General features: G+C 50.0%; 3 protein-coding genes across 5 annotated transcripts in view; 1 reads left to right on the top strand and 2 right to left on the bottom strand.

The window, feature by feature from the left end:
• Positions 1-648: 648 nt before the first annotated feature.
• Positions 649-4,318, bottom strand: PSMD9 (proteasome 26S subunit, non-ATPase 9). Its single transcript, XM_083873770.1, has 6 exons — positions 4,160-4,318; positions 3,955-4,057; positions 2,991-3,184; positions 2,446-2,547; positions 1,886-1,974; positions 649-1,600 (listed from the first exon to the last, which is right to left on the bottom strand). The coding sequence occupies exons 1-6, from the start codon at positions 4,271-4,273 to the stop codon at positions 1,573-1,575; spliced, it is 630 nt and encodes a 209-aa protein (XP_083729896.1). The 5' UTR covers positions 4,274-4,318; the 3' UTR covers positions 649-1,572.
• Positions 4,319-5,209: 891 nt separating this feature from the next.
• On the top strand, positions 5,210-10,663 carry HPD (4-hydroxyphenylpyruvate dioxygenase). The gene is made up of 14 exons (XM_083873656.1): positions 5,210-5,377; positions 5,597-5,623; positions 6,348-6,410; positions 7,097-7,201; positions 7,340-7,382; positions 7,474-7,556; positions 7,685-7,774; positions 7,871-7,974; positions 8,135-8,212; positions 8,377-8,539; positions 8,870-8,941; positions 9,582-9,704; positions 9,838-9,954; positions 10,040-10,663. The coding sequence occupies exons 1-14, from the start codon at positions 5,375-5,377 to the stop codon at positions 10,148-10,150; spliced, it is 1,182 nt and encodes a 393-aa protein (XP_083729782.1). The 5' UTR covers positions 5,210-5,374; the 3' UTR covers positions 10,151-10,663.
• A 1,283-nt stretch (positions 10,664-11,946) lies between these two features.
• SETD1B (SET domain containing 1B, histone lysine methyltransferase) overlaps positions 11,947-27,904 on the bottom strand; it is a 48,496-nt gene continuing 32,538 nt past the window's right edge. For 2 of the 3 annotated variants that reach the window (XM_083873654.1, XM_083873655.1), the window contains exons 8-18: positions 26,818-26,988; positions 25,822-25,909; positions 24,801-25,018; positions 24,420-24,549; positions 23,252-23,734; positions 19,902-21,458; positions 18,461-18,627; positions 18,088-18,219; positions 17,864-17,983; positions 17,374-17,511; positions 11,947-16,674 (exon numbers count right to left, since the gene is read on the bottom strand). In XM_083873654.1, coding sequence (XP_083729780.1) covers positions 16,501-16,674; positions 17,374-17,511; positions 17,864-17,983; positions 18,088-18,219; positions 18,461-18,627; positions 19,902-21,458; positions 23,252-23,734; positions 24,420-24,549; positions 24,801-25,018; positions 25,822-25,909; positions 26,818-26,988 — 3,378 coding nt within the window. In that variant the 3' untranslated portion in view covers positions 11,947-16,500. The remainder of the gene's footprint in view (positions 16,675-17,373; positions 17,512-17,863; positions 17,984-18,087; positions 18,220-18,460; positions 18,628-19,901; positions 21,459-23,251; positions 23,735-24,419; positions 24,550-24,800; positions 25,019-25,821; positions 25,910-26,817; positions 26,989-27,904) is intronic. The other variant, XR_014591276.1, reaches the window with a different exon arrangement.

Raw genomic sequence — 27,904 nt, 5'->3', positions numbered from 1 at the left:
GGAACCTGCTCATCCTCACCGGTTACACCGGGAAACGCCGGGAAGAGAGGGGAGAACCTCCTCATCCTCACCGGGTGCCAGGAAGAGGCAGCGCTGCCTCCCCCCTGCCCAAAGTAGGGACCCGGAGGAGGGAACACTCAGCCCTTCACCCTGCCCAAGCCTAAATCCCGCTCATGGCTGGGACGAAGCCCCTCTTGGCATCGCCGGAGCCATTCGGGACCAAAGCCTCGCCCTGCCCGGGGAATGGGCAACCCCAAGGAGTTGTAGGCAGCTCTGCTCTGCTCAGCGCTGCTCCAGTGGCTTCCACGAGCAGGACAAGTGAAGTGAAAGTGAGAAAAATCAACCCCCAACCCCTGCCAGTCCCCCCCAGGTCTCTGCCAGGACAGCACTTGCACAGAGAATCCACTCTCAGGCCTCACTCCAGGCTCTCACTTCACCCCTGCAGATTATCAGCTCCAAAGGCTCCCAGCTGTTGACCTCAGCCTTGCTGTTAAGCTCAAATAATAACAATTTCAAAACTTAATTTGTTTTTCCTTCTGCCCAGAAAGAGCCTCACACCCTGCTGGGAGTGGAAAGATTTGTTATCAGCTCCCATTATCTCCCTGACCCGGAGAGGCTGCCCCAAATAATGACTTCCAGGAGGACAGAGAGAGGCAATACTCAGTTTTATTGTCTTGGGAGACTATTTTGATGTTCAATTGGAAATAAGCTTCAAACAAACCAGTCATTCCCAGAATCCCTTCGAACAGTTTATGCACCTGTTGTATAGGAATGGTATCCCCCAATTTACTGATCCCACTGAAACACCCCAGACCATGTGCCACTCACCCATTCCCCCCACTGCTCCTGCAGCAGGAGGCAGAGGAGAATGGGAGGCACAAAAAGATAAACCCTGTCCTGGCTGGAACCAGGAAAACACCCCAAAATCAACTCCTAAAAATAAACAATTTTTTTAAAAAGTAAAAGAAAATAGAGAAGCCAGATTAGGAGTGCTTTTATCACGACTAGATAAACTACTAGAAGTTCCAAAAGTAGAATTATAACCCCTATTCTTTACCTCACTGTGTTAAAATAAGGCATTCCAAAAATCCTTTCAGTATGTTCAGTGACTTTAAAAGTTGTGACAACATGGGGAAGATGAAGTCTCAAACTTGCATATCTCTTACCTGTCATCTACTATGACAGGCATCAAAAAAGTGCTCCAGGACTTTTTAGCATATATTACATGATATTCAGTGAGGAGTTTTAAAGGGGAGAAAAAAAGGAATGCTCTGTTATCACCAAAAAAGAACATTTCAAACTCTTTGGAGCGTGTATCATGTGAGATTTGGGTCTCTCTAGAGCCTTATTCTAAATTGATACAAGGTGGAAGAGATGAGAAGCCACATCTTGCAGCTCTGCAGGTTCCTCCTGACAACCAGTGCAATTGTGAACTGCAGGCAGGCCCTGCTCTGCCAGAACCCTTCAGGCATCAGAGGTCACAGCAACACCACGCAGGGAAGTTTTCTCAAACCAGATCAGAGTCCAGAAAAGCAGGCACAAACTTCAGCTTTATTGTTCTTCAAGCCGTGGTCATCTTTGTAAAGGAATGATATTGCAGCTGAAAAAGAAGAGGGTAGAAGGAGAGATTAAATTCCTTTCTCAAACAGGCACAGAAGACCTGACATGGGATGGATCAGACCCACCAGACAAACTGGCCACTGAGACCTTTCTCCCTGTGCTCATGTTTAATGGAACTTGACTCCCTGTATCCCTGTGCAGCCTCCAGCTCCCTGGTGAGGCCTGTCACAGTGAGCAGTGACACAGCCAGGGCTGGCCCTGCTCAGGAAACGTGCCCTGAGCTGGTGAAAGCTCTTCCCTCCCAGCAAATGAAATAGAAGCTCACCCCAGGAGGCCCTTCCCAGACCAGCGCTTTGGAGTCAGCCCCACGTGCACCCTTCTGCCACCACGGATCACAGTCACACTCAGGGGCCTCTGAAAGAGAGGAAAGAATAAAAAATTAACCAAAATATTTCATTTTTTCATCACAAAGTCAACTCCCTTCTTTTGCTGAAGCACCAGAAAAACATTAAGCCCAAGGAACTATTCTGTAGCAGTTCTGCCCATTCCCACTCTTGTGGCTGTAACTGAAAGAAGAGAGTGTTTTGTGTGAAATCATCTCCACCTTCCACTATCAAGCACTTAATGGTTGTGGCAGCTTCTCTGGCCAGTCCACGAGGGTGGCACAGCAACATGATGCTCACAGCAAAGAGCACACACCTCCCAGCTCTTCATTCACGAGCAAACAGCTCAGTGCTGTGAGAGAACAAGGCTACAACAGCACAGACTGAATCTGACACTGCTTCTGACACGGAAATGATGATTCCAGAGATCCAAGTTCCATAGAAAAAGCTGTGGCTAACAGAGACAGGCAAGAGAATGCAGTCACAGCAGGAATGAGCTCACCCCCTCGCTGTGCTGCACCACTGTGGTGATGTTCTGCAGGTTCTGGAAGTTGTTTGCATTGACAGATCCAAACTCCACAATCTCGTCATCAACTTGAAGTCCCTGGACAGAGACAAAAGAGAGATGGGTATCTGCATTCTCCAAAGACAGGTAATATCACAGGAGCATCACCCTTCACCCAGCCACAAGGAGAGAGATGTGCTATAACACTTCTCACACTCAGGCAAGTGAACATCACTACAGCCTCTCCATGGTCTCAGGGAGAGGTAAGTGTTCATTCCTCTGTTCTGTTTCATGGGAAGAGAAATACTGAGGCTGGAATGGTCAGTGAGGCGTGGAAGGAGCATTGTGGTGCCAGGATACAGCTCAGAGAACACCCATCACATCCCTGTACAGTGACCACCCCCTTCACAGGACACCCCAACATGATTAAAAAAAGCCTAATCAAGCCCCCCACTCATTCCCACTTATTAACAAGGGGCAGAGGGAGCCCTGAGCTGTGTGGCTCCAGCCACAGCCCACCCCACGAGCTGTGCCCGACGTACTGAGACACTGGCAGGAGATCCTGGGGTCACTGCATTCACTTTGGCAAAGGCCTGGGGCAGGTTCTGCTTCTGGCTCATGGCCTCGGCCAAGGCCTCTGCCTCATCCCTGGCGTGTTTCTCCTTCTCCCGGGCGTGCAGCTGGTGCAGAGCTTCCTCCACCTGCTTCATCACGGCCTTGTGATCGTTCTGCAGACCTGTGGGTGACACCATGAGCACACAGGGAGCTGGAGAGGCTCCCCACAAAGGGCTCTCAGCACCTGCTCCCCTCTGCAGCCACGCAGAGCAGTGCCCTGGCTGTCTCTGACCTCGGCAAGAACCTCTGCTCTATCTGCTGGGGCCTGGTGCCAGCCCGGCAGATGTTTATCAGCAGAAGTCAGACACAGAGAAAACCACCCCATGAATTTTGGTAAACATGCAAAGGCCAAAGGGCTGGGAGGCCCATGAACTCAGAACTCAGTGAGCAGGTTATGTTTCTTTCCATTAAGTCACCTGCCGTTGTGTATGAAGAGAAAAACCCATCCTGAAAGTCAGGGCACTGGGAAAGCCAGGGATGAAATAAACGCCAAGCTGTTTCCTACCCAAATTTTATTCTACAAACAGCACAGAAAAGCTTTGTTGTGTTTCACAGATCCCAAATGGCTCCGCAGCAGAATTTCAGTGTCGCTGCAGCAACACGTGGACAAAAGCATTTTACTGACTCAGCCCGGGCGGCAGCTCCGAGCACTGAGCAGAACCACTGGGGAACAGGCTCAGCTCAGCCCTGGGCTCCGCTTCTGGGGAATTACAACAAGCGAGACGGGGGGTTCAGAGAATGAAGCGGTGTCAGCGCTGTAACGCGGTGTCCGGCCCCGGACAGAGGCCGCGTTTCCCCCGCCCATCCCGGTTCCGCTGGCTCATCCCGCGGGATGGGGCTCGGCCCGGCCCCGGGAAAGGCCCCCCCGCCCGGTCCCCGTTCCCCGCTCACAGATGATGTTGTGCCGGGCGGTGCGCACTTGGTACAGGTCGATGTCAGCGCGGGGAAAACCCTCGGCGTCCACCAGCGGCTCGTGCATCCCGACGCCCTTTTGCTGCGGGGGAAGAGGCGGCGGGTGGGACGGGGACGGGCCCACGGGCCCGCACGGCGCCCCCCGGCCCTGCCCAGCCCAGCCCAGCCCTGCCCGGGCACTGACCCCCTCCAGCAGCTCGTAGCAGGCCTTGATCTGCGCCTCGATCTCGTCCTTGCGCCGCACCAGCTGCTGCACATCGCTGACGGTGACGGAGCGGCCCCCGCCGGGCTCCGCCATGGCCGCGGCCGGACGGGAGCCGGGACGGGCCGGGGGCGGGGCCGGGACGGGAATGAGGCGGGGTCAGAGTGACCACGCCCCTGGGGCGGGGAAAGGGGCTGGGCCAACACCGGGGGCGGGGCCAGCGGGGCCCATGCTGGGGTGACAGTGAGGTGACACGGCGGCGTCAATAACGGGGTGGCACACCTGCGTCGGTGCTACTGCGGCACACTGCTGTGGCGCTGGCATGGGGCGGCACAGCGGTGACACCGTCACTGGGTCACACCGCTGTGATAGTGCCGTGGGGTGGCTGTGATGGTGGCTTGTAGTGGCACAGCGGTGGCACCATCAGTGAGTTGAACAGCTTTGATGGTGCTGTGTAGTGGCACAGCGGTGGCACCATCGCTGGGTGGCACAGTCGTGGTGTGCGATGGGATGATCCTGTTGCTGCTGCTGGCCCCTCTCCGGTCTGTGTCCCTGCACACTCGCCGGGTGCTGCAGGGCACCCATGTCCCAGGGAGGGTGGCAGCAGGGGACAGCCCCACCACGAGACCCCCACCCCTGTCCTCAATGCCCCTGGCACCCACACAAGCCCCCTGTGTTCATCCTCTCTGGCCTTGCTGGAGGCTCCGGCTTCCCACCACTCCCAGTCAGGGGGAGTTTGTGCGCCGGTGTCTCCCCGGCAGGGCCATCTCTTGTCCCCTCCTCCTGCTGTCCCACATTTTGGGGTCCCTGCAGCGCTGGGCTCAGCGGGGCTAAAGGTGCCAGACACCACCACACACCTATCTGGGCTCTGCAGTCTGTCCTGGCTCAGTGCTGGCCAGGATGACATGTCCCCTGTCACCCAGGGAGGGGTGAATGTCCCCAGGGGCAGCGGGCGGGCCGGGGGATGTGCTGCCCAACTTGCGTCACCCGCTGTGACCCCGGCACACACTGGGCAGGGATTTGGCGGTGGGGTCAGCAGGGTCCCAACGCTCCGCACACCCCCCTGAGCACCCTGCACACCCCGGGGTTGGTGGGGGAGAAGGTGGGGCCGAGGAGGAGCCTCCCCGTCCCGCCGTTATATTGGAAGCCCTCCCGTTCTCGCGTTCTCTTTGCCGGTCACATCGCCAGGTCACAGAAATGGTGAGGGGCAGCAGATGGGAATTAATTCAAATGTCCGGGGCTCCGTGGCTTGGGGACGCCTTGGGAGATTTAAGCTCTGCTTGAATTTGGATTTTCCAGTGGCGTGCTGGAAGTGGCGCAGCAGAGCTGCTCCTCACAGCCCGACCTTTGGATTCAGCTCCCTGGGGCTGCTCTACCTGCCTGTCCCGCTAATGTCTCTCTTTTCTCATTCTCTTTCAGACGTCCTACACAGACAAGGGAGAAAAGGTAAGAGTCGTGTCCCTGTCCTGCCCCTCTGCCTGGTGTGAAATGTCGGTGATGTTAGTGCAAATTAGATCAATTCCTTCATTACCTGTTGAAATCAGAAGTAAAACTGCTCTGGCTGGGCCACACAGGATCTTTGTCATAAATTAGTATTGAAATTTCTGTTTTGTGAGGAGAGTGACAAACAGGAGATGATGAGTATTTCCCAGGGAAACCAAGCCTTAAGCAGAATCTTCATTCCATGCAACATTTATTTCCAAATGCTGCATTTTTTTTTTTTTTTTTCACTTTTAAAGTGTTTCCAGTGCTGGGTGCCCTGTGCCAGGCTGGGCAGTGGTGGGGAACAGAGCAAAGGGAGATCTGTCCTGGCACTGGTGGTTGTGTAAGAGCTTTAGTGGAAGAATTAATCTTTAACACAGTGAGGTTTGCAGGTGGGCAGCTCACTGGGACAGTGGGATTTGTGGAGAGCACTGGGAGAACTGGGACCATGGCTGTGGGCACAGGCAAACTGGGGCTTTGTACCCTCCAACCAGTTCAGGATCCTGTGGGACTCAAAGCATTTTGGAAAATCACCATTTGGGGGCTGTTCCACTCAGTTAATTCAGATGAATTTGCAGGAGATGCATTTTCAGGGTCACAGCTGCTGCTTCCCCCTGCTCTGGAGCCGAGCAGTGCTGCAGGAAAGGCAGCAGCAGCAGCTTTCAGCCCTGTTTTCCCTTCCTTTCAGCCCCAACGAGGCCGCTTCATCCATTTCCACTCCATCACCTTCTGGGTCGGCAATGCCAAGCAGGTGAGAGGCTGCAGCCACACCAGGCACGTGTGAGAGGGGGCAGCAGTGCCAGGGGACACCTCCCACACTGGGACAGGCCGGGCTCCAGGCATTGGCTGTCAGGGGGGTGTTGGCTCATCCTCCCAGCCCCTGGGCCAGGGATGTGCTGGTGTCCCAAAGCCTGGCCCTGGTGGCCTTGGTGGCCTTGGTGGCCTTGGTGGCCTTGGTGGCCTTGGTGGCCTTGCGCAAGGCCGGGGGGGCTGCCAGGGCTGGGGGGTGTGAACCAGTGCACGTGTCTGGGCTCAGCTGTGGCCACCAACCTGCAGAGCTGCACGAGCTCATGGAACCTGTTCTCCATCCCTTGCCCTGGGTGACTTAAACACCCCCCTGCCTCACACCTGAGCTGCTTCTCACCCAACCTTGCAGAACAGGGGACACACAGAAATGTTTCCTGCTCCATGGCAGCCCTGGCAAAAAGTTCTGGAGGCAGCACTTCCCACTGAATTTGGGCTTTTTCCTCAATCCCAGCCATTTCTTGGCTCTGTTTGTTCCCCCTGGGCTGCTGGAGGGGACAGAGAAGCTGCTGCCTGTTCTCACACACACACAGAGGGCAGGTGTGACTTGCACCTGCCATGGTGGCTGTACTCCATGGCCTGTGGGCCACCAGCACTGCAGCTTCAACCAGAGGGACTCTTCCCTGCCCACAGGCTGCATCCTACTACTGCAACAAGCTGGGGTTCGAGGAGCTGGCGTACCGGGGGCTGGAGACCGGCAGCAGGGATGTGGTGTCACACGTTGTCAAACAGGACAAGGTAAGGGAGCCCCTGACAGAGGTGCCACTGCAGGGCAGGGAAAGGTGAGGTGGGGTCAGACATGTGGGTGCTGCCAAACTCACCACGAAAACTGTCATCTGTGGCTCCATCCTCACCTCTGCTCCTCTTCCTCGGCAGATCGTGTTTGTTTTCTCCTCCGCTCTGAACCCAGGGAATGAGGGTAGGTGTCCCTGGGGGGGATGGAGTGGGAAATGGCCCTGGCAGAGCAAAGCAGTTCTGCTTATGCCTGTGGCTGTTCCTGCTCCTGGCAGAGATGGGGGAGCACCTGGTGAAGCACGGGGATGGGGTGAAGGACGTCGCCTTCGAAGTGGAGGACTGTGACTTCATCGTGCAGGTGGGCAGCCCCTCCACCCCCTCCCACACAGCCCCCCAAAACGGTGAGGGGAGGCAGGAGGGCCTGGGGATGTCTCCCCCTGGCCCAGGGGAGCTGTGGCAGGACAGGATCTCTCTCCTTCTGCCCAGAAAGCCAAGGAGCGTGGTGCTGTGGTGGTGAAGGAGCCGTGGGTGGAGCAGGACAAATTTGGGAAGGTGAAGTTTGCAGTGATCCAGACGGTGAGTGCCAGGGCAGGGCAGGGCCATGGAGCTGGCTGCACCTGGGAGGCCCCCACATAAACAAAGCCACAACAAAACCACTTTCCCTCCTCACAGTACGGTGACACCACCCACACCTTGATAGAAAAGCTCAACTACAAGGGCCTGTTCCTCCCTGGGTACCACCCACCCCTCTTCAAGGACCCCCTGCTGTCCAAGCTGTGAGTACTTCCCAGAGGGTCCTGCCTGGCTCTCTGCCATCGTGTTCTGGTGGTATATCCCACCAAGGAGCTGGACAGGTTCCCACTGTCTTGCCCTGTGGCCCCCTGAGCTGTGTGGTACCCCTGAGCCTGGCTGAGACCCTTGGCTTTCTCTCTATAGACCAAGCACCAAGCTCAGCTTTGTTGACCACGTTGTGGGGAACCAGCCCGACCTCCAGATGGTCCCAGTGGCAGACTGGTAAGAGTGGGGAGAGCTGGTGGGAGCTGGGATGAAACAGCAGCACAGCTCTGCTGGTCTCACCACTTCTGACAGGGGTGGCTAGGGCTGATGGAGCCAGAGCAGAGTTTCGTTACTGTGGGGATGGAGCAAGGGCTTGATTGTGCCCCTTGTGACCTGGGCAGGTACCAGAAGAACCTGCTCTTCCACCGCTTCTGGTCAGTGGATGACAAGCAGCTGCACACCGAGTTCAGTGCCCTGCGCTCCATCGTGGTCACCAACTACGAGGAGACCATTAAAATGCCCATCAATGAGCCAGCACCTGGCAAGAAGAAATCCCAGATCCAGGTCAGTGGACACTGGTGGTTTATCCATGTGTGTGTCTCCACTTCTAGAGGGGGCTTGGTGAAGGAAGAGGGACCAAGGATCAGTGATTTGGAGCCAGAGCAGACCTGCTGTGCTGAAGAGGCTGCTAGAACGCAATCCTGGCTCTGCTTGTGTCTGACAAGCCCCGGGGAGCTGCTGGGCAGAGCCAGTTTACCCCAATCTCATCAACACTGTCTTTGTCATTCCATGGTGCCCCTGGGCTGATCTTGCCTCCATATTTTCAAGCCCACACCCATCCCTTCACAGCCATAACTGTGCTGTCACTACCATGGTGACATCTTTTCCCTGCAGGAATATATTGATTACTATGGAGGGGCTGGAGTCCAGCACATCGCACTGAACACCCCCGACATCATCACAGCGGTGAGTGGAACCCTGGAATCCCCCTGCCCTGGACCCCCCCGCCCTGGGTCCCCCCTGTCCCAGCTTTTGCCACAGTGCTCGTCACAGGGTGGACCATGACCCTGTCAGGGTACAAGGACACAGAGCCAACGGGCTTTGTGCCCTGGTTGTTTTACAACCAGGATTAACTGCTCAGGGAGTCACTGCAAAGGGACCTGCCTGCACCTGTGAGCTGCCTGTCCCTCCAGCTTAAAGCAATCGGGGTCTGCAGGGCTCTTGATGGCACCTTTGTCCTTGCAGGGTGCCTGGTGGGACTCAGGCAGTCCAGGCTGAGCCCCACACCTTCAGCTGGGGCAGGGGCAGGTCTGGGTTGGGCCCAGGTGCTGCTGAGCACTCAGATTTGGGCTCCTCTCCAGACCAAAGGGCCTCCAGAGGTCAGAGCAGGACAAGTGATCCTTGCACAGCTCTCTGCAGTGCCCGAGGAGGGCATCTTTGGCCTGGGTGCCAAAGTGAAATGATGAGGGATAAGGCAGGTTCTCATGCTTGAGGTTGGCCAAAGTCACGGGAAAGCATCTGTGTCCTGTCACTGCCCATCCCAGGAAATGCTCCTGGCACAAACCCCTCCCCAGCTGAGCCCTGCTGGGTCTCCCCTGCCTTGCAGATCACCAACCTGAAGCAGAGGGGGATGCAGTTCATGGATGTGCCCTCCAGCTACTACCAGGTGCTGCGGGAGAGGCTCAAAACTGCCAAAATCAAAGTGAAGGAGAACATTGACAAGCTGGCGGTGAGTCAGAGGGGGAAAAGGCCTGCCCAGGGCTGGACCAGCCCCAAAAATGCTTTTCAGGGATGTGAGTGACACAGAGCTCTACTCACTCCTCTGTGGATCTTTGAGCCGTCGCCTCATTTCTTTTCTCCAGGAACTGAAAATCCTGGTGGATTTTGATGAAAAAGGCTACTTGCTCCAGATCTTCACCAAACCAGTTCAGGATAGACCCACGGTCTTTCTGGAGGTGATCCAGAGGCACAACCATCAGGTTGGTTTGAGGATCTCCTGCTGATCCTGGCCATGAGCCCCCAGGGCCACCAAGCCCTTGGTCTGTAACGTTGCCATCTCTGCAGGGCTTCGGGGCCGGGAACTTCAAGTCTCTGTTTGAAGCCATAGAAATGGATCAGGATGCCAGAGGAAACCTGACTATCCTGGAGCCCAACGGGGAGACCAGGAGGATATAGAGGATGGCAGGAAGTGCCACCCTCACCCCTAAGGAGCTGAATCCCAAATGAACTGGGAAACACTTGATGTTTTGGTAAATAGCCCAGACTTGAGTGCCACAAACCCAGGGAAGCCACTGCCAAGCTGGACAATGCAAAAGGGTCCAACAACTCTCCCAGCCCAGCCCTGGCACTGCCCTTCAGTGACTTCCTGGGAGATAGGGCGTGGGAAATAGCAAACGCACTCTCAAAAAGCAGCTTAATCTGATCCAAACCACGGAAATCTTAACAAAGGGCAGATTTAAGGCATGTGCCAAAGCCACGGAGCTACAGAGGAAGACAGAAGAAACAACTGGGAGTGCTCAAATTTAGTCTATCCAAAGTTTTAATTTTAGCTACACAGGAAGCTGTGAAAGCACGGAGGCGTTTGCCTCTCTGTGCATCTCCTTTTGTAAGATTTTGGGTTAATTGCTTTTAGACTCAATCTTGAATTTGAATTTGCTGAGAATAAACATGGTTTTAGGATAGCTCTAACACTCTGGAATGAGAATTAATTGTATTTACATATTTCAGCCTTCCCAAGGCAACAGAGTCTTGCTGTAATACCTGTAAATTCCTGCATTAATGGTGGGTTGGAGTTTCTCCCATGTTTCAAGCAGTAATTGCTGGCCTTGGCAGCAATTCCTTGGCTCAGATCCTGGCTGCATGTGCAAAGTCCCCTCTGGGTGTTGCTCTGGTGTTGTCACTGTCCTTAGCACAGGGAATTCCTCCCCAACACAATAAATCCCTTTTCTGACACGGCCTGAGTGCCTGGGGAGGCCCTGTTTGTTCTGGGGGGCTGAAGATCCAGCACTGCCTGTCACTCCCTCAGCCCAACTGCTGAAGGATGCCCTGGGCTCTCCCCACTGTTGCACAGCCTCCTGTTCCCAGTTTCCAGCATGGGAGCCCTCAGCTCCCCAGCCCCTCCTGGCTGAGCCCCCGAGGTGTGACTCTCCTGCAGCCCCGCCCTGTGCTCACCTGGGGAATGCAGGAGCTGAGCTGGGAAGTCACCGACAGCCTCTGTCTTGTCTCTTCCACCTCCTCCTCCATCAGCCATCTCACTTGTCCCTGCTCCAGGTATTTCTTTTTAAATAAAAGCTGAGAGATGCCACCCTGACCCCCCACAGCCCCCCAGCAGCAGCCCCCCATCCTGGGAGGGGTATATGGGCCAAACCTGAGCAGCTCCCCCAGCTCCCCCTCCTCTGGATCCCAGGGAGCAGAACTAATCCGGATTTCACACAATCACAGAATATCCTGGAAGGGACCCACAAGGATCATCCAACAACTCTTGGCAATTTGAATTAACTGATTTAAAAAGAAAGCAAAGAGCCTCTGGCCACAACAACCTCACACATCACTGACACCTCACCTGGTGGTTGAGGGCTTTTGCCTCCATAAAGTTAAAAATAAATAAATATTAAAAGGATATTAACTCAGAGCAATCCAGGGCAGAAGCTGGAGGAGCAGGGACCCCTCACCTGCAGAGGTTGGACGTGTTTGGGACTCCTGGTTCAGTGTGAGGAGAACTCTGCTTCAGCTCTCCAGGGTTGTCAAGATTGTTAATAATGAGACATTTCTTAAAGTTTATAGACTAGGAGCACTCACATATTTCTTTCATGCAATACAGTTGCTTAAATTCATTTCCTGCTCATCAGAATTAATATTTTCAGTAAACTTTGCTGAAAATCAGTTCTTCACACTACTCTTGTTCTGCATCTGCCTCCTTTGAGCTCACACAGCTCCCAGCACAGGTCTAAGAGCAAAAAGTTGCCCTGGGTAATATATTAAGCACAACATAATTTTTCTGTAAGAAAAGTCAGTATATTTATGGTTTGCTTTATAAAAGTTACTATAATACAATGGTACATAGTATTCAATTCACAAAAATATGAACAAATATATACAGCATGACACATCCACAACAAAAACACTTTCTTCAAAACAAGATACATACTGGTGACAGATTCTATATGCACAAAACATCCCTAAATTTATAAATTTGCTTAACGAAAGAAAAAGCAGAAATCTTAAATCTTCAAAGAATTGTTTTTTTTTTTAAAGGAACTTAGGGAAAAAATAATTTTTTTTTAATTTATTGCAAAACATTTGACCTGCCTACTTTTAAAGGAGGCCCTTGATTTCCATGCTGGAAATTAAAACCAGAAAACTGCAAGAATTTGGAGCTGGGTGTTCTTCCACTTTGCTTCAAAACTGCCCCATTGTTTTAGAGTGTCCTTCTTGATGTGTTTATTTTCACTTGGACAAATCCTACAGTGGCAATTAAGGAGGAAACTTATAAAAACAAAACAAATATTAAACTGAAAAAATCCAGTTGCAAATTCGCTTAAATACATTTTAGGGTGTCTATTAGACTGTACACATTTCCTCGCTTGAAATAAATAGATTTTGCACATTAGGTTTCAGACTGAGGGAGGGGGGAAAAGAAGAAGCCTTGACTTGGCAATTTTTTGTCTTCAGTTTCTTAATGCTTCTAATTTAATCTATTTATTTGACAAAAAACCCCCATATTTATACAGAATTTACATTATACAAAGCTTGACACAAGCTGTAAATGCCACCAGCTCCTTTGCTATACTCAGTCCTTCTTCCTCCCCATCTTGACATGATTTAGAGCTGGAATCTGTTTAAAAAGAACTCCAAATTACAATAGTCACTTTTAATAAACTATTTACATGCTCTTGAAGTACAAAGAAATCAGCAAAAAAAATTCAACATGTTTCTACAAGAAACAGTGTTTGAAGAGAAGATTCTTGAGTTCGCCTATGTACAGAAGATGCATTTTTTTTATACTTCAAAATCCTTTTTTTTTCCTTAATTTTTTTTTTATTTTGTACAGAAATGCACTGAAATGATCCCTGAAAAAGGTCACAAAAAACCAGAACTGAAACTACTGTGTAATTTGTTGGAGTTTAAGATGATGGTTGTTTTTTCTTTCCTTGTAGAAATGAGCTGCTCTGTACAATATAAATAACTGCAGGATGAGCCCCATCCCCTCCTGGACCCCCCAGACCACTCTGGGACTGCAGAGAGGTGTGAACCACCTGGATCCTGTGGATGCCAACCCTGACCTCCCACAGCTGCAAACTAAAGGTTAAAATTCTATTTCTATCATTTTGCTCTGTTCTCTTGGGTCATTCCTCCCAGCCTGAGGGAATTTTGCAGGGAGCACTGTAAATGTCTCTCTCTGTTTTTGTCTTAGGGTCAAATTGAAGTGACAATAAATTTGGGGATGGGCTTTTCAGTGGACAAAAGCACTGCAGTCCCTGTGAGCAGCACATGCTGGGGAGGTTCCTCTTTATCCCTGTCACTGTTTCCATGGGGTGCTGAATGTGAACCACAAAGCTCCTGCCCCTCCTCTCATCCCATCCCTTGCCAAGTACAAGGGAAAGGATTTGAGGCATCTCCAAACCACATCTGTGGCTGCAGGAGACCCCGTGGGCCCCATGGAAATCACTGCACCAGACTTGGGAGTCCTCACCATAAAATGATTTGTTTTGAGGTCAGGCAGCTTCCCAATCCAAAATAAAATATCTCCCAGGTAGGACTCTGCCAGCCAAGATTTATGGGGGAAAAAATAGAAGCCTCAGGTTTGGCTTTGAGACCAGACTAACATGATTTCTAGAAGTGCTGTGGCTTCAACAGCTTTGATTCTTCCTGGGGAACTACTGAGAGATCAGCTCTTCTAACAACTCACATTATTTGTCTGGGATCCTAAAAGGGGATGAATTAGAGGCAGTTTCAGAAGTACCCAAGTGATTTAGGTGCTCATGGTCTTTGGCACCCAAATCCCTTTGGTGCTCCTAAAAACACACGGTGAAGGACCTGAAGGTGACAGTGACCTTCCTCCCCAAGGATTAAGGCAAACTGCAGGGGCTGATCCCATCCAGAGCACACAGATATGCTGGAAACACAGAACTGCCAGCAGGTTCTCAGGGCTGGGCCTTTTGGGGTGCCCTCACCCCCACAAATCCACCCTGAATGCACTGGTTTGATGGAGCACACAGGGAGAAGCCCAAGGACAGGGGCTTCAGTTCTGACAACACAGGAAACTTCTGTGCATTTCCAAAGCCTTCAAAGTCAAAGGCCAAGCTGTGGAGATGCCAACACACTGAATCTCATTCAGAAAAATAACAACTAAACTGAGCAGCTGGTTTAACTCCCAAATGCCATCACTGCAGTTCCAACCAACATTCAGTGACAGAAACTTGTGCTTCTCAAAATTTTAGGTTTTCTGGGTCACCAACACCAAATTGCTGGAGAGATTTATGAAGAAGGGGGGGAAACAACAAAACTGAACTGAAACAAAAGCAGAGATGGACCATGGATTGTCCAATCTCAGAGCCAATTTGCTCACCCTCAGGCAGAAACACAGGTGGAATTAAGGCAGCTTGTAGCAGTCTGTGTGTTCCTGCTCTCTCAGGCCTTTTGTCTAGAGAAGAAATTCAGAGGCAGAGATCTAACCTACATTACAAGGTCCACACTGCAGTGCAGGCTTGGCAATTCCATGAAAAAGCTGAAAAAAACTTCCAGGAACCTCTTTTGCAAGGTTGTCACCTCTGCTCATGGAGTTTTGGAAAGAATACAAGAATACAGCTTTGCAATTTGTTCTGTGGGGAGAAGGTGTTTAGTTATGCAGATAATCTTCCCATTTCATAATGACATTGCAACTTCCCCTTACAAGCCAATTAAAAAGGGTTTAGTATGACTAATCTCTACTTTTAAAGCAGGAGAAATTCAATGCAAATTGAAAAACTGATCCTGTCTATACCTGAACGGCGGTGTAACATTTCCAGATCACATCCAAAGAAGTTTTTTTTTTGGTGCTTGATCCCATTTTTAAATAGAACCTCTTGAAGAACTGCAACCTTCACCTCAGCACATCTACAAGGACAGAATATATTGAGAAATAATTTTAAAACATGCCTACCAAATTTAGATGCTATAGATGGGAGGGACTTGTTCTCAGGGACACTTTTATCATGATTTTCTGGAGGGATGGGACCACCCCAGGCCAAGTTACTGAGTAACAGAGGGAGGAGAGTGGCAGGGCACAGCTTGCTCCTATCACAGGAGGCATCTCCCACATCCAAGGACAGAGCAAATACTCCACATAAAAAACACTGGAAAGGCAGGGAAATGCAGATGAAAGTGAGAAAAAATGAATACAAGTCACACATCAGCCTGTTTCCCATCCACAGGAAGAAAATCCTGCAACAAACATGGGCTGTAGTCTTTGCTTGACAGCAGGGCAGGATTTCTACAGCACAAACAGGGGCTGCTGAGCTGTCCACTCAATCTCAGCCTCTCCTGCAAGCAAGACAAGCCCATCTCTAAGGAATGGGCATCCCCAAAGGCCACACGATGCTACAGCTGCACAGCTGACTCCACTTCCTCCTAGTGACTGAAGTATCCAAGGATTTCTCACGTGCAGCTGCAGAGGTTTTGATCCCCCATGGACCAGCATGGCATAGAAAATGAGAGGAGAGCCCAAGGAGGGGAGCTGAGGTCTGGCTGAGCTGACTCTGCCCCGGGGTCTGGCTGAGGGGCCTTGTTCAGGCTCATCCCTAAGGACAAGGCAGGACAGTTCAGCTCTAGTCTCACTGTGGACACATCTCCACACACACACACACCCCCAAGCACACACACACACACACACTCATTCACACACCCTCAAGCCTCTGGCTTGCTCTGTAACATCAACCTTACATTTATTTACAGCTTACTCTGAGAAATCTGTGCAATTTCAGCCAATCAAGCTCCCAACAAACCCTAATATGGCATTTTCAGTCTCTGCTTCACATTTAAACGTTGAATGTCTTTTTCAACCAACGAAAACTGATGAGAAAAAGGTAGCAGCATTTATGAAAAGATGAAGGTTTATAAGAACAATTAAAAAAAAAATAAAAAGGTACCATTATCCCATTAGGGAGCATCACTGCAGGGACTGAACAGAGAAGCTAGTGTTTGGATAGACCATGCCACAAAAGGTAGCCACCTTTTTGTGTGCGTGTTGGATCTGAAAAGGAAAAAGCACCTGAAACATGAACAGTCCTCGTAAGCGTGTGCGCTTTTTGCTTTCTCTCATGATCCTGGCGGAAGTGCGAAACTTGCTTGGTTTTCTTCTCTTTTAACTCTATTTTTTTTTTTTTTTTTTTTTTGGTAAGTATTTTTTTGCTTTTGAATTTTTTTTTTCTTCCTTTTTTTCGGTTGGGTTTTTTTTTTCCTCTTTTTTTTTTGGCAAAGTGCAACCACACCTGGTTACCACAGTTTTGACATGGCCGAAGGTGCAAGTGTGAAGAGAAACCTTGAGTTCAGTTCAGGGTTCCCCTGCAGTTCTCAGAGCCACAGAGACACGGGATTTTAACGTCCTCAATTGGAAACTTGTAGTCGTAGGTAATTTCCTCATTCACGTTGATGTGCTGCTTGGAGTAGATAACGATCTTCTTTTGAGACTCCACCGTGATCACTTTAGCATAACAATTTGGCTGCAAGGGTGACAGAACAGGTGATGAGGTAGGTTCCCGAGTGGTTTCCCAGCCTCCACACAATTATTTCAAGATAAAATAAAACCGGGCAGTCCTTTCCCAAGACAACCCCAGCCATACTTCCAGAGCCTGGATTCAGGGCAAGCCTAGGGAGGGAGGTGTGAAGCCAGAAAACAGAGCAGCCCTCCTTGTGCTGGAATATCCACATTCTGGTCATTTGTGGAGCAAAAGAGCCTGGATGATGCTTCATCAAATTTGTTACAGGTTAAGAGAAGCTCAGTGCTTAACAATTAGGCTAGACAGGCAAGTCTGAGTGCAGACTGCACTCAGGGCAGAGGGGGAAACAGCAGGGAATATTTTCCCATGAGGACACTAGAAGGAGACTGTTCCCACAGCTGAAATTTGGTGTGTTTTAAGGAAATATTTGTTAGATTTGCTTGCTTAGTGTCCATCAGGGTCCCCTAAGACAGTCAGGAGGGCTCTTGAGTGCACTCAATCTCCCTGCATGTTTCATTTCTCAGGTGTCTCCCACCTCTTTACACTACTTTAGACGCTGCTCTGATCTGCTGTGGCTCATTAACATTTAATCACAACACTGTGACCCCCTGCCACTTCTGAGCACCTCAATCAGGGCTGGCAGGACCTCCCTGGGTCTGCCACATGCCAGGGAACAATGACAGGCAAGAACAGGATACTCACATTGCAGCTGTGATTGATAAACCTGGCGAAGTTCCCACATTTGGTGGCATCGATGATGGTGTCGTGGTCGACTCTGAACATGTAACTGCTGCCAATGCCTTCATCCTCGTATCGCTTCTCACGCATGTCAGCAATGACCTGCAGAAGCCCCAGGCAGGTTCAGGCCACTCTGCACAACTGACCTGTGAGCAGCCACCTACACAAGGCTCCCCTGAGCTCTGCTTGTGCCAGGCAATGGGGGTTGATATGATCCCCATCACCCCAAGAGAGCACACACCTAACTGGAAACACAGAGTTTCAGGATGGGCTTCTTAAAGAGTATTCTCCTGAGTTCTCAGTTTCCATGGATTGTTGAAATTGCCACCCTTGTACCTCCAAATCATATGCCCACCTCTGGCCAGCCCACAGAGCTGATGCCTCCAACCCTCACTGTCATACTCAAGGACTTTTTCCAGGGCTGGTTTTTGCTCAGATTTCACCCACAGCTTACCTGCCTGATGTTCTGACCCACGTACTCGATCACCATCTCATCAGCTGCAATGGGCTCCATAGCAAAAAGGCCCCAGTCGTGAATGTGGCTCTTGCAGAATTTTAGCTTTTTCTTCCGGAACTGCATTAAGAAAACACCCCAAAACCCCAACCCTGAATTAGCCACAGCACAGAATGGGGAAAGGATGGCTCTGGGTCCAGAATCTGCAGCAGGGGGTGATTTACCTTGAGCTGGTTGAACTTGAGCAGGTCACTGTCGCAGCTACCAGTGAAGGAGGAGAGGAGCCTGCGCTGCTCTGATCGCCTCTCGGAACCAGCCCGGGTGGAAGCGTGAGGTTGGGCAGGGATGCTCATACCCTGTGAGGACAAATGGGTGATCAAAGCTGACCTGACACCTTGCAGGCTTCCCTGTGAGCAGCCCCTTGTGCTACAACACATCACCTGACATCAAACATTAACACTCCCCACACAAGCCCAGGACAATCAGCGAGACACAACAGCTTCCTCTCCCTCCTTGCCAAAAGGCAGGAAGCACTTACTGTGTGTGACAGTGTCAAACCAAATCCCATTCACACCTGGCACTCGTGGGGCTCCTCACCTGTGTGTCAGCTGGAGGCTCCTCTGCAAAAGCTCGGCTATTGTTGAGGTATTTGAGTTTGTCCTTCTTATCAATTTTGTAATAGCCTTCGCTTCGTGCACAGCCCGTCACGTGCTCCCGCATCCCGTCGTCCCGCTTCTTCTTCTTGGGGGTAGAAAAGCTGGTAGGTGGCAAGAAGTTAAGGAGGAACACAGCCAGAGGTGGATATCAGACTAAACTTGCTACAGTTGCATGGAGCTAACACCAGGAGCCTGGAAAGTTAGGAAGGTTTTGTGGGTTTGCAAAAAATAACATTACTACGGAGGCCTTGGAAAGATGCTGCTCTCACCAGCCTTGGGAAATCAGCTCCTTCAGACACATTACAAACCTTCAGGTCTGAAGGCACCTTCAAGGCTTTGGCTCCTGGAAGGACAGTGGAGCTGAACTGCTGCCAGCTCACCCCAAAAACACAGCCACGAAGGCTACAACAATTGAGACTGACCCAAAATTGCTCCTTGTGGGGCAAAACATATCCTTGACACCAGAAAACTGAAGCAGAGGGATCATAAAAACCAAGAGATGACAGCCCCAAAACTGGAGTGCTGAGGATTTGTTGCAAAGCAGGTGAGCCTTGCAGGTACTTTCACACTTGTCATGCAGTGTGGCACACAATGAACTCAAGGTGATTTTGAAGTGGCTTAAAAAGGGAGCATAATTTTGCTGTTACAATATAATCCTTATCAAGAGGGAAACATTTATTTTCACTATGGGTTTTGTTAGCTTTCACTGACTGTTTTAGGTGGTTTGGGCTTTTTTGGTTTTGCTTTCCTGTCTTGCAGGAAGCAAGGGATGAAGATATCTGAACTTCACACAATCTCTAGCAACACAAAAGGTGGTGAGTTTGTCTTCTTCAAAACATAAACCTGTACATCCTTCCTGAAAACGGCACTGGAGAGTTCTGAGGTTTTTAGAACCTAAAAGAGTCTTTTAGGCTCTGCTCTGGAGATCACTGCTGGTGGCTGCACACAGGCAGAGCCCCGATGTGCCACTTAAAACCCACTGATTTTATCAGTATTTCAACTCAAAGCAAGTTAAAGCTGCTAGAACCACTAACTCCTTGTTTTGGGCACAGATGGTGAGATTATTTTTACAGCGAGTTTTAGCTCCAAGTGAAAGCTCTGTATGTGCAGACTAGAAATTCCACAGGCAAGCTGGAGGAAAAAGCCTGGTTTACATGCAGACAGAAGCTTCTCAAACTAGGAAGGAAATCTCCCCAGAAGAGGTGTCTACAGACTATCCCTGCACCTCCAGACTGAACGTGCAGCAAGAACAGCCATTTCTACAGTATTTTTGTATTGCAGCTTCAGAGAATAAAACAGCCTAAAACTCTCTGCTATTCTTGCTTCTCCCACCACCTTCCCATGCATCTCACACGTGCTGCCAACACCGTGAGAAAGGATATAAGGATGGAAAACCCAGAGGGTGTCATTGAGCCAGTCCATACCATTGTCCTGCTGTAACAAGCGGTCGTATGTGATACACATGAATTTGATATCCTCCTCATCTATGCCGCCGTTCCAGATGTCGTACAGGATGGTCATCTCCTCAAACTCGGAGCGCGGCCGGAACTGCGGCCGGGGCGGGGAATACTCGGGGGAAGGAATCACTGGCAGCTCCTCGGATGTTTTCTTCTGCCTTCGCCACTGTCTCTTGGGTTTTCCAAGAGCTTCTTCTTCCTTGAAGTCTTCGTTCCATTGGTTCTCCAGCTCCTTGAATGGCAGTTTCTCCGCAACTGTCTCAGCTGCTATTTTCTCGTGGAAACCGTCATTCCTGAAGTCCAGGGTGACGGCTTCAGGGTCTTTCAGTCCATAGTAGGCATCAGGATGTCCACTCAAGAGCTCTTTGCCCACAGCACCTTCCACCAAGGCCACTGGCATGGGAGGAGGTTCTATGGTTTTGTCCGAGTACACGTCCAGCGAGAGGACAGAAGGTGGGGACCGCCTCGGCCGACCCGGCCTCCTTTTGGGAAGAACAGAAGGTGGTGGAGGGGGAGGAAGAAGAGAAGCCCCAGGGGGTACTTCTGGGGAGAGCAAACTGGGTTTAACTTCTGCCTTGCATTCCTCAACGGGCATTCTTCCATCTCCATGCATGCAAGGCAGGGCTGCTACAGGTATTGGCTCATCAGGTGGCAAACCCATGTCCATGTGGAAATCTGCTTGCGGGGGGCTGGCAAAGGGGATAGGGGAAGGAACACTGTTCATGCTGATCGTAAGGGAAGCACCAAGAGGCTCTTTAAAGGTTTTCTCTTCTAGCTCATCCTCTGACTGTTTCTTGCCAGGCAGAAGGCCAGGAATGGTAGCACCAGCCTCTGGGAAAGTAGGCGTGAAATTGAAATCTCTCCCAGGAGTCCGAGGAATGCCGCTGTTAATGCCAGGAGATTGGGATGGGTAGGAAAAGGGGCTCCCTGGGACTTGAGGGGAACTGAGGGTCAAGCTGCTGCCTGTAAGGGGAGCATCACTTCCTGGCGTGGCTGGAACAGTGTCCGTGCTCTGCGACTTCGCGAGGGGGTGCGAAGACTTGGCCAAAATGTCCCGCCCGGGAGTCCTGGGAATCTCGTCTTCCACGGGCGTTTTGGTCACCATTAATTGTTCAGGGAACTTTTCTGGAGGGACTAAAGATTCTTCCTTGCCGGGAGTGGATGGCAAGGGAAGCATGGAGGATGGCACCTTGTGGGCTGGCAGCAGCAGAGTCTCAGTCTCCGAGTGGATCGTCACCTCCCGTCCAGGCGTGCGCGGCAGCCGCTCGTCCTCCTCCGCTGCCGACGGCGGCTTTGCTTTAACTCGGCCTTCCAAGCTGCTCTCCTCAGACTTGCCAAAGAAGCTGCTTTTGTTGGGCAGAGGTTCTCCAAAGACTCCCACTGGAGTAGAGATACAGAGAGCTGCCTCCTCATCTTGAGATTCAGGCTTTGGACCTTCCTGTACCTCTGGCTCCAACATGGAAGTGGGTTCGGGCTCTTCCTCTGAAAGGGGAACAGAGAGGAGAATCAGGAGCTTTGCCTCCGCTTGGTTATTTGCCACTTGCTAGTAAAGACATGTTTAAGATGCCACAATTAAAGAACAGCTCAATTCCACTGGGAGGCTTTAAAACTCCAGCGCTTTACATTTTGGAGGCACAGAGTGTAGAGTAATTAGACACTACCACACACTTTCCTAATGGACTATAAAAAACCCGCACTATTAATTTGAGGATTAGCTACGACACAGACCAGAACGAAGGTTTCTCTGCTTTCAAAAGCCCTGACAACCTTTTGTACAGACATTAAAGGAATGAGCAGACTGTAGGGTGAGGACTTTAGAGGAGAGCTGTCAGAGCCCAGAGCTGTCACCTTTTCTAATGTGGGAACTAAACTAATTGCAGGCCAAGGAGCATCCTCAGCTCTCCAAGAGGGGAGTGGTGAAGGGAATAGCAGAACACTCCTGAACAACAGATGAAGGAAAAGGGAAGCCCTTGTAATGGATGAGGAGACACTCAGATGGTATCAATGAAGCAATTTATATGCTGCTCTCCCTGCAGCAGCCTCATTTATCTGGACTTTATTTACCCACTTAGGGCCAGGTCCAAAAGGAATCAACAGTGAATCTTGTTAGGCAGCTCAAAATAACATTTTCAAGTAGGAGAATGAAAGGAGGTGAAAATGCCTGGAGAGTTGGAAGGGAAACATTCCCTGTTTATGCTGAACAAATCAGGGCTGCTGGAGAATGGTCTGAGCCCTGCAACTCCTGTGTGACTGAGCTGGGCTGCTCCAGAACAGCGCTGCAGTTTGAGTTTGTTCCCACAGCTTACCTGGAAAGCTCCTTACATATATCAAGTTGCTCAAATGCAGGTGTCTCCAAATTTATGTTCTCTCAGCACACTGACCTGTTCTAGAAAGGACTTGTGCAAAACCAGTTCTTCTTTGCCCTGCCCAGTTTAACATTTTAGCTCTTTGTGACTTTCAGATTTTGCAGCAGCCAAAGAAAGACGCCCTGTGCAGGGACTGGATTTCCAGCTCTCCAAGTGGCAAAACACTGCCCACTCCTCAGACACCAGTGCTGCTCAAGGCTCCACAGCAGGCCCTGCTAGATGTGCCCTCCCTGTTGGCTCCAATTTTAACTTTTAGATTTCCCCCAGTTGCCAAATTACTCAAGCTTTATGCATCTCACTCCTGTTCTAGTAAAAAGTTTCCAATTTCCTTGTGTTAAATACAACTCTGTATTGACTGAAGACAATTTCCTTCTTCCAGAAAACTGGAAAACATCACTCATTTAGAAGGAGTAGGTGACAAAACCCTCCCACAAATAATCTCAGGAACCATACATAACTCTGAGATTCCACTCACCTGCCCCACAGAGCTTCCCTGTCACATACTGCTTTGATATGAAAACCAAAAAGAGCCAGTAGTGACACTCCTGTTCTGTTTTAGCAGCCATGGCTTTTCTATCTTGAGCTTCAGCCACCACACCACCCGATCAGTCACCCTCGGATGATGACAACTGTTCAGTTCCTGTAGGACTCCAACTAAACTGGCCCAGGATAAGATTCTGGATACAGTAACCACAGTATTTTTAGTAGCAGATGGCTCATGTAAAGCTCCTTACTAGGAAGGAAAGTTCAGCACAGACCTCTTTCCCTGTACAGATAATCCCTAGCCTAGAGTCAAGACTGGAAGAAGAAAGAGAACAAGGGAAATACAAACCGATACATATTGGATACTGGGAGAAAATTTACTTGGAAAAGTGACAACAAAACTCCAAAACATATAGAAAGGCATACCTGGCCTACAGATGGGAGAGAGTGCAAGTTTTGTCTCCTGGTCTCTCTCCATTACCAAGTGTTGCAGAGTTTCAGCAGCAATAGAAGCCCCTGGGACTTGGCCACTCTCACTTTCCCCTGCCTTGATTTCTTCACTGCCTTCATCTTTCACTACCAAAGCTGGCTCGGCAAGTCCCAAGCCTGTTGCATCCATGTAGTCATCCACAGGATACAGGTCCAAAATAGTCTCCCTCTCATCATCAGGAAGCTCAAGAGGAGCAGGTTCATGCTCTGGCTCAGCAACCATGGCTTCTCTGCCTTGATCTTCAGCCACCTCTTCCTCCTCTTCCTCCTCCTCCTCCTCCTCATCTTCTTCATCATCATCATCATCCTCCTCCTCCTCATCTTCATCATCCGAGTCTGAACTTGACTCGAATTCAGAGGAGTCCTCACTTTCATCAGATGATTCAACTTCAGCCTTGGAAGACGAGGGACTTGCTACATCTACAAGAACAAACTGCCATTAGTTCTGCTTTCTGGCTTTATTAAACAATCAGGGGCCAATATCCCTTCAATTGTAAAAGTGTGGAAACAACATCAACAACAGCATGTGGGTTTGAAGGAGTGGCCTCCCAGTTTATTTAATTTTGCAGAGGTTTATAAATCCTGTCTCTGGGTGCTTCCAACAACCACCATACAACAGGTGAGGAGCAGTGCTGCCTGGCACCTTCCCACATGGGTCTCTTGGTATATTGTATCTTTTAATGAGATCTTCTGCTGCCTTTACAACACAGCTGTAAAAAGTGGAAACTACCACCTTCTAGAGCAGAAGCTGATAGATAGGACAGAGTTATTAGCAGCCAAATTACTCTTGTCTGAAATCTGGTCCTTTCTCCCCTCAGCCACTGCTGTTTCACAAAACAAGCAACATTTAGCTGGGCTTGAGACCTGCGCCCCTGTGCCAGGTTGGGCTGAGATCAGGTAGGAGCTGGAGAGCTGTAAAGGGACCCACTGACTGAGGAGTCATGGGAACCTCACAGGCAACAATTAAAAATATCTCTCTGCATTACATTGTGTAAAAATGCCCACCAGTGAAGGTGCACAAGTAACAAAATCAACCCAGAAAGGCAGAAGGGAGACCACAGCTGACTCAAAGATGACATTTGCTGCTTTCACTGGAGCTGCTTACCCTCCTCGGAGTCCTGCTCCTCCTCCTTGTCACTGGTGTCTATGCCTGTCCCCTCCTCATCATCCTCATCCTCATCTTCCTCGTCATCTTCATCCTCCTCATCTTCATCCTCCTCATCCTCCTCTTCCTCCTTTGCAAGAAAGCATTGCCAAAAATGAACAGTGCCTGAGCCTGTGACCTGGCTGTCAGTGCAGTAACCGCCAGGGACTCTCAAGGAGGCTGCCAGAGAACCTGAAGAGGGAGTGACCTGACAGAGGTTCTGTAAGGACAGACCCCACCAGGAGCACTCATCTCCTAAAAAAGGGAACTTTGGTATTTGGCATTACCAGGTCCCCTTTTAATGACAGACAGCATTGAAACTGCAGTCACACACCAACACACCTTGCCAGGTGCTGCTTTCACCAAGCCTCCCTCTTCTTCTTGCTCTTCTTCCTTCTCTGAGGAGGACTCTTCCTCTTTCCCTGATGTCTCATCTCCCTCCTCTCCCTCGCTGTCGAGCTCCAAGGGCCTTGCTGGTCGCCGTCGCAGCCCCACTGCCTCCGCATCCTTCTTTGACAGCTCAGATGTTGTATCAGAAGCATCCCTGTCCCTCTCCGACTCTGAAAGCAACAGAAATTACCATCAAATACCTTGGAAAGGACAGAAAGAGTTGACTACATAAGGGAAATGACTTCTTTGGGAAGACTGAAGTTAGGAGCAACGTGCCCATGTAGTGGGAGGGTCCCCAGGCTTACAGGGACTTGCTGATGTCACTGTGAACAGTGCTGATGGCAAAATGTGGGTGGCCAAAGCTGACACTCCTTAGGCAGAGCAGACAGGAGACATGGCATGACTGAGGTTAGCACAGGTGACCTGAATTTAATGCTTTTTTGTTCCATTTTTTGGCTTCAAAACCACTTGTTAATCTGAATCGACTTCAGCATGAAGCCATGTGCAAAACAAAGGGTATTCAAAGCTTTGTCTCCTCTTTACTCTTCCCTGGTTATAAGAAATAATGTTAAGATATTTTCAATCAGATTTTTCTGGTGAGTAAGTTTGGTTTCTTCCTCAAATCAAATGCAGAGCAAACTGTTTCTGCTTTCTCCCACCACGTCCCAGCGAGCTGTGAGCACACCCCAAACAGCCCCTTCTGAGCCCCTTCTGCTGGGGCCCAGCACAGCTAAAGTAGGTTATGAGTTATTCTTAAAATGTGGGTCTTAAACTTCCCACCAGTGAAATTCAGATAATTGAACCCAGAGGGGCCATGTCCCAGCTGATCAGAGCTCTGTGAGTCGCAGGGTTTGGCTCAGATCCTTGACTCTGTTTAACTGTAAGAGAGCACACTGCTGTGAAGTTTAAAGGGATTCAGCTTGAGTGGGGTTTGCATCTGCTCCGAGGTTTCAAACAAATGCACTTTGCAAACCTTCATCTTCATCGTCCACAGAAGTAGAAGGTCGGATTCTCTTCTGATCCCCCGCTGAGGCAGCTTCAGGTGGCTCCTTTCTTTTCACCTGAACAAAAGACACGATTAGCATTTCTGAAAGTTTAGAAACAGCAGAAATCAACTTCTTAAGCAAATTGCCACTTCTTTACTTTGCCGTGGTCACTTACAGCAGAAACCAAAGGCCACTTCCCAGCTCTTGATCTCTTTATTTGCTTGCAAACAGAATTTCACTCTGAATGAAACTCTACCCCTTCAATTTGCATGAAAACACCCTGGGTACCAGCATGGTGCATGTCATCACCTGGTACTTTGAGGATGACAGAGAAAACTCCTGACAAATCCATGTGTCTGAGATTGTAGCAGAACAGAAAGAGAGCCTAAGCACATCTTAAGGAACCTCAAAGCAAGTTTTACTCTAAATAAAGACTTAGAGAATCCCTCATCCCAAACCTTTACTTGCACCCTCTGTGCATTCAATAATCCTTATTTCAGGGAAGCTCTCTAGACTCCTCTACCCCACACTTCTTTTAAAATACTTTTAATTTCTTATGCAAATCTTTTCAAAAGGGATACCCTGTGCTTCTGAGGAGACAGAGTTTAAGCAAACTTCAGGTGAGACTCAGCTGTCAAATCATGAGAGATTCTAAACAAAACAGTAACTGCGTAAAGCACTATGAGCATACATGTATTTTTATGATCATGCTGAAATGCTGTGTCCTAAACACAGGCAAATGTCCCCTTTCCCTTGCAGAGCAGGGAGATCCTCTACAGACAATTCACACAAGCGGAGGATGAAAAGCTAAGGGAACAGAGGCTCCTTGCTCTGGCCCTGGGGAGTCAGAAGCAACGCCCTGAATGAACATAGAGTGGGGTGAACAGCCCGAGGGCTCTGGGGGACAAACCTAGTGAGGTCTGTCCTCCTAAGGCTCCTCTCTGGGGGATGTCAGCATAAGGAAGAGAGGTTTTTGTTTTCACCTTGAAGGATGGCAGCCGGATGGCCCCTCGTAACCCAATGCCCAAACCGATGGCCTCGTATCCCAGCCCTTCTCCTTTGTTCCAGTTCTCCAAAAGACAAGAGGCCATTCGATCCTTCGGCTTTGGTTTTTCCTCCAGCTCCCCTCCAGACTTCACTGGAGTGAGAGATGCCTGCAAGAGAGAAGGCACATTTGAGAGGGGAAGTTTCCTGGGAAGGACACGAAATCTGGAAACCATTTAGACAGTTGAGGTTTGGGAAATATCACTGCCCTGCCCAGGCACCAGTTTCTTTGAGGGCATCTGAAGGTGCCCCACACCTGAAAGGAAATGGAGCTGCACAGAATAATACAAATAACTTGAGTGTGCTTTAGGCAAGTCAGCCCAACAATGTGTTATCTTCCTTTGCTAACCCACATAACTGAAAGCAACTCCAGACCTTCCAGTTGGGAACACCTTCCTTCTGTTGAGTGTAAGGCCAAATATAGTGCATCAAAAATCACACACATCCCTGTGTTTCCTTAGCAACCACAGCCCAAGTCCACAAAACCTGTCAGAAGGCTCCAGTCCTGGGAACAGGAACATAAAAACATTTGGGCAAAACACCAAAGGGTCTACAAAATAGACACACAGCCTCAACAAATCCTTTTTCACCAGAGCTGAGATGCAAAGGAAAAGCAGGAATTCAGACCTCTGCAGCTGTGGAGAGGTGGACAAGCCAGGAAAATGTCACACAGACACCAGCAATGGGAAGGTACACTTCAAGCTGAATATTCATATTTTGTTTTCTGCAAAAGCAGGCAACTTGTTCCTGAGAAGGAATCCTGTCCCAGTCTAATACCAGGGGTGCCCAGTCCTAGCAGAAAGGAGGCTCTGAAACCTGTGAGGTTTTTCTCCACTCAACAGTAACACATGCCCTGGGGCAGAAATGGTTCTGGCATCTCTGTTCCTGGACAGAAAGCACACGTGGTTTTCCATGCAGCAATTTCATATTTTCAATTACACTGCTCACATCCAACATAACCTGTGGCAAGATGCTGTGATACAGTCAGCTTCCCTTCCCAAAATTGCTTATAAATGCCAGGTGAGG

This window comes from Zosterops lateralis (genome assembly GCF_965231275.1).
Source record: "Zosterops lateralis genome assembly, chromosome: 17".
In the NCBI taxonomy this organism is placed as follows: Eukaryota; Metazoa; Chordata; class Aves; order Passeriformes; family Zosteropidae; genus Zosterops; species Zosterops lateralis.
Note: the sequence above shows the minus strand (reverse complement) of the source record. Positions and strands in the feature narration are given on the sequence as shown.